At 58.4% G+C, this 5,554-nt stretch overlaps 1 protein-coding gene across 1 annotated transcript in view; it reads left to right on the plus strand.

The window, feature by feature from the left end:
- Nucleotides 1–516: 516 nt before the first annotated feature.
- The window catches only part of LOC125027760 (uncharacterized protein DDB_G0290685-like), a 6,222-nt gene continuing 1,184 nt past the window's right edge, over nucleotides 517–5,554 (plus strand). Inside the window, exons 1-3 of the mRNA XM_047616897.1 lie at nucleotides 517–560; nucleotides 1,455–1,544; nucleotides 5,082–5,554. The exon at nucleotides 5,082–5,554 is cut by the window's right edge and continues 768 nt beyond it. Coding sequence (XP_047472853.1) covers nucleotides 517–560; nucleotides 1,455–1,544; nucleotides 5,082–5,554 — 607 coding nt within the window. The remainder of the gene's footprint in view (nucleotides 561–1,454; nucleotides 1,545–5,081) is intronic.

Here is a 5,554-nt window from a genome sequence, read left to right on the forward strand (position 1 = left end):
TTGCTTTGGGAACAACAACCATTGGGATGACACCATTCTGATGGTTCATCCTCCACTGGCTTTAAGATGGCCTTGGGTCACTAATGACTCAAGCTCCTTTCTTGTTGGTTCCTGAAAAGCCAAAGGAATCATTCTGGGGGTGTGGAAGCGCGGAAGGGCTGCATTCTCCCGCAGACCGAGACACTCCTCATGGGGGACTACATCGTTTGAGTGCCCTGACGGCACGGCGTCCTCTTCACCAACACATCTCATACGGATGCAGGAAGTACTTCCTTGCTTCTTCAGGTGACTTCAGCTGGTTCAACGGTAAAGGCAGCAACTGAGGAGGGTTCGACATTGGTGTATGCCATCCATGGACTCGACTGGCAATTGTGCACATCCATATCTGCCTTGGGAAATAGTCCGGAACAATCCCAATTCCTTGCAATCAGTCCAAGAGAGCAGCGGGGTTGTAAGCGAAGGCTGAACATCAATCCAACATGTAGTCGAACGGTTGCATAGGTGATGATTCACGAAATGATCCAGCTGCTGGTGGCTTCCTCGGACCCGGACCCATTGGAGTATATTGTCTCTCTTTCTGCCGTGGTGCTAGGCTTTTCCTTTTGAGAGGCCGAGACTACTAAGATGCTGGAGTCCAATGACAGTCGTGTCTGCACCTGTGTCAGGAATGATGGCAAGACTACCTGATAATTGTTATGCCGAATTGACACGCGGACTTTAGGGGAAGGCTGAGGTTCCGGTCGCGTGCAGTAGAGGGGACACTCTGCAAATCTGACACTGAAGGGATACTGAACTTACTACCTTCAATTCAGGTTGGTGTCCTCTTCTTTTGTCTTAGCCTTCCGTTTCTTTGGGCAGCATTTATCCAGTGCCTGCCCGGTTGCACAACTTGCATTTGGCCAGGACCTGGCAGGACACTTTGAAGCAGTAGCCCAGTGGCCTTTCTTACCACAAGCACGACATGTGGAAGTGGTGGCCCTGCACAAACCTTTCTCATGTTGACGACCACAGCAGTTGCAGACGCCTATTCGCAAGGTGAGGCCAGCTCATCTGGACTTCTGCATTCCAGGGCACCTTTTTTCCTTTTAACTCCTCCCCTTATTTATCAGTTGAGAAAGAGCTCTCCTGAAGTATACGTTCCTTGCAAAGCAGATGAGGCAGTCTTTGACGATTCATGAGACCTGCATTTCCCAAACATCTGCAACGTCGCTGAGCGGTCCTTTTCAATGAGCTTCTGGGTAAGTTCCTCATCTCGTATACCCATTAGAATGCCGTGTTTCTTCCACTGCTCACAGCATGTTTGGTCCTGTGCCTTGCAAAGGTCTATCTCCTGCGACAAGATTTTCAGCCGTATCCAAAAGTCATCGAAGCTCTCGCCGTCTGCTTGCTTGCACTCGGTAAGGCCTCCGTCGCAGGCTCATACGTGCATTTTTGAGGGCAATCTCTCGACGCAGTCGCGTCAAGACTTCGCCCTCTGAGCATGTTGGGGTCTGTGCGGGCTCATCCTACCTGTCGCTCCAAGCTCCCGTCAGCATCTCACAGAGGTAAGGACACAATCGCCGTAGCTGTTCATTGCGGCTTTGATAACGGCAGGTTGTGAGATCCACCATCACAGCATAATCGGACCATTCCGCTTCCATTCTCCGCAATCTGCGTTGGGGACCTACGACAATCGCGGTTATCATTAGCCTTGTCGGAGACGCTTTATTGTTGCCTCCGGGTCGCGCGGAGTAAATAGCAAACAACAGATGCCAGCGGCAGAACTATACAGAGGTGAAACTTGCAAGGTCTATCTCGGGGTTCGAGGCCGACAGGATCCAGCGCCTGCAAAAACGGCAGACTCCTCGTCCTGACGTGCGTCTTCCTCCTTCCGGCGGGCTTCTTCCTCCTTCCGGCGGGCTTCTTCCTCCTTCCGGCGGGCTTCTTCCTCCTTCCGGCGGGCTTCTTCCTCCTTCCGGCGGGCTTCTTCCTCCTTCCGGCGGGCTTCTTCCTCCTTCCGGCGGGCTTCTTCCTCCTTCCGGCGGGCTTCTTCCTCCTTCCGGCGGGCTTCTTCCTCCTTCCGGCGGGCTTCTTCCTCCTTCCGGCGGGCTTCTTCCTCCTTCCGGCGGGCTTCTTCCTCCTTCCGGCGGGCTTCTTCCTCCTTCCGGCGGGCTTCTTCCTCCTTCCGGCGGGCTTCTTCCTCCTTCCGGCGGGCTTCTTCCTCCTTCCGGCGGGCTTCTTCCTCCTTCCGGCGGGCTTCTTCCTCCTTCCGGCGGGCTTCTTCCTCCTTCCGGCGGGCTTCTTCCTCCTTCCGGCGGGCTTCTTCCTCCTTCCGGCGGGCTTCTTCCTCCTTCCGGCGGGCTTCTTCCTCCTTCCGGCGGGCTTCTTCCTCCTTCCGGCGGGCTTCTTCCTCCTTCCGGCGGGCTTCTTCCTCCTTCCGGCGGGCTTCTTCCTCCTTCCGGCGGGCTTCTTCCTCCTTCCGGCGGGCTTCTTCCTCCTTCCGGCGGGCTTCTTCCTCCTTCCGGCGGGCTTCTTCCTCCTTCCGGCGGGCTTCTTCCTCCTTCCGGCGGGCTTCTTCCTCCTTCCGGCGGGCTTCTTCCTCCTTCCGGCGGGCTTCTTCCTCCTTCCGGCGGGCTTCTTCCTCCTTCCGGCGGGCTTCTTCCTCCTTCCGGCGGGCTTCTTCCTCCTTCCGGCGGGCTTCTTCCTCCTTCCGGCGGGCTTCTTCCTCCTTCCGGCGGGCTTCTTCCTCCTTCCGGCGGGCTTCTTCCTCCTTCCGGCGGGCTTCTTCCTCCTTCCGGCGGGCTTCTTCCTCCTTCCGGCGGGCTTCTTCCTCCTTCCGGCGGGCTTCTTCCTCCTTCCGGCGGGCTTCTTCCTCCTTCCGGCGGGCTTCTTCCTCCTTCCGGCGGGCTTCTTCCTCCTTCCGGCGGGCTTCTTCCTCCTTCCGGCGGGCTTCTTCCTCCTTCCGGCGGGCTTCTTCCTCCTTCCGGCGGGCTTCTTCCTCCTTCCGGCGGGCTTCTTCCTCCTTCCGGCGGGCTTCTTCCTCCTTCCGGCGGGCTTCTTCCTCCTTCCGGCGGGCTTCTTCCTCCTTCCGGCGGGCTTCTTCCTCCTTCCGGCGGGCTTCTTCCTCCTTCCGGCGGGCTTCTTCCTCCTTCCGGCGGGCTTCTTCCTCCTTCCGGCGGGCTTCTTCCTCCTTCCGGCGGGCTTCTTCCTCCTTCCGGCGGGCTTCTTCCTCCTTCCGGCGGGCTTCTTCCTCCTTCCGGCGGGCTTCTTCCTCCTTCCGGCGGGCTTCTTCCTCCTTCCGGCGGGCTTCTTCCTCCTTCCGGCGGGCTTCTTCCTCCTTCCGGCGGGCTTCTTCCTCCTTCCGGCGGGCTTCTTCCTCCTTCCGGCGGGCTTCTTCCTCCTTCCGGCGGGCTTCTTCCTCCTTCCGGCGGGCTTCTTCCTCCTTCCGGCGGGCTTCTTCCTCCTTCCGGCGGGCTTCTTCCTCCTTCCGGCGGGCTTCTTCCTCCTTCCGGCGGGCTTCTTCCTCCTTCCGGCGGGCTTCTTCCTCCTTCCGGCGGGCTTCTTCCTCCTTCCGGCGGGCTTCTTCCTCCTTCCGGCGGGCTTCTTCCTCCTTCCGGCGGGCTTCTTCCTCCTTCCGGCGGGCTTCTTCCTCCTTCCGGCGGGCTTCTTCCTCCTTCCGGCGGGCTTCTTCCTCCTTCCGGCGGGCTTCTTCCTCCTTCCGGCGGGCTTCTTCCTCCTTCCGGCGGGCTTCTTCCTCCTTCCGGCGGGCTTCTTCCTCCTTCCGGCGGGCTTCTTCCTCCTTCCGGCGGGCTTCTTCCTCCTTCCGGCGGGCTTCTTCCTCCTTCCGGCGGGCTTCTTCCTCCTTCCGGCGGGCTTCTTCCTCCTTCCGGCGGGCTTCTTCCTCCTTCCGGCGGGCTTCTTCCTCCTTCCGGCGGGCTTCTTCCTCCTTCCGGCGGGCTTCTTCCTCCTTCCGGCGGGCTTCTTCCTCCTTCCGGCGGGCTTCTTCCTCCTTCCGGCGGGCTTCTTCCTCCTTCCGGCGGGCTTCTTCCTCCTTCCGGCGGGCTTCTTCCTCCTTCCGGCGGGCTTCTTCCTCCTTCCGGCGGGCTTCTTCCTCCTTCCGGCGGGCTTCTTCCTCCTTCCGGCGGGCTTCTTCCTCCTTCCGGCGGGCTTCTTCCTCCTTCCGGCGGGCTTCTTCCTCCTTCCGGCGGGCTTCTTCCTCCTTCCGGCGGGCTTCTTCCTCCTTCCGGCGGGCTTCTTCCTCCTTCCGGCGGGCTTCTTCCTCCTTCCGGCGGGCTTCTTCCTCCTTCCGGCGGGCTTCTTCCTCCTTCCGGCGGGCTTCTTCCTCCTTCCGGCGGGCTTCTTCCTCCTTCCGGCGGGCTTCTTCCTCCTTCCGGCGGGCTTCTTCCTCCTTCCGGCGGGCTTCTTCCTCCTTCCGGCGGGCTTCTTCCTCCTTCCGGCGGGCTTCTTCCTCCTTCCGGCGGGCTTCTTCCTCCTTCCGGCGGGCTTCTTCCTCCTTCCGGCGGGCTTCTTCCTCCTTCCGGCGGGCTTCTTCCTCCTTCCGGCGGGCTTCTTCCTCCTTCCGGCGGGCTTCTTCCTCCTTCCGGCGGGCTTCTTCCTCCTTCCGGCGGGTTGGGGGGGCAGATCCAGTGAACGAACTTGGAAACTCTATCGTAAACTTAGTACCGTGACGTTATCGTTTTATTAACTATCGTGACAATAAACCGTAATTAGCTATGGTAAGTCCTTATGGAATCAAGTAGAATCTATATCAGTGGTTAAGCATAGCAGAGTATTCGTCAGCAGTTATATATATATATATATATATATATATATATATATATATATATATATATATATATATTTTTTTTTTTTTTTTTTTTTTTTTTTTTTTTTTTTTCTCCCTTCCCGACTTATTTTTTTCCTCTTATTTTCTTATTTTGCTGGTAATTTATCACCGAACGACCCCAAAGCTCTGCAAAGATTACCCGACGCTTATATTTTACACATGGATGGCGACATGGAATTTTACCATCTCTATCAGTCAGGGCGAACTAGCAACGAAGTCTGCAGTGCGGATAGTGGAGAGGGGACGAGGACTGCAGTGCGGATAGTGGAGAGGGCGACGAGGACTGCAGTGCGGACTGTGGAGAGGGCGACGAGGACTGCAGTGCGGATAGTGGAGAGGGCGACGAGGACTGCAGTGCGGATAGTGAAGAGAGCGACGAGGACTGCAGTGCGGACAGTGGAGAGGGCGACGAGGAATGCAGTGCGGATAGTGGAGAGGGCGACGAGGACTGCAGTGCGGATAGTGGAGAGGGCGACGAGGACTGCAGTGCGGATAGTGGAGAGGGCGACGAGGACTGCAGTGCGGATAGTGAAGAGAGCGACGAGGACTGCAGTGCGGACAGTGGAGAGGGCGACGAGGAATGCAGTGCGGATAGTGGAGAGGGCGACGAGGACTGCAGTGCGGATAGTGAAGAGAGCGACGAGGACTACAGTGCGGATAGTGGAGAGGGCGACGAGGACTGCAGTGCGGACAGTGGAGAGGGCGACGAGGACTGCAGTGCGGATAGTG

Source organism: Penaeus chinensis, chromosome 8 (assembly GCF_019202785.1).
Source record: "Penaeus chinensis breed Huanghai No. 1 chromosome 8, ASM1920278v2, whole genome shotgun sequence".
Classification (NCBI taxonomy): domain Eukaryota; kingdom Metazoa; phylum Arthropoda; class Malacostraca; order Decapoda; family Penaeidae; genus Penaeus; species Penaeus chinensis.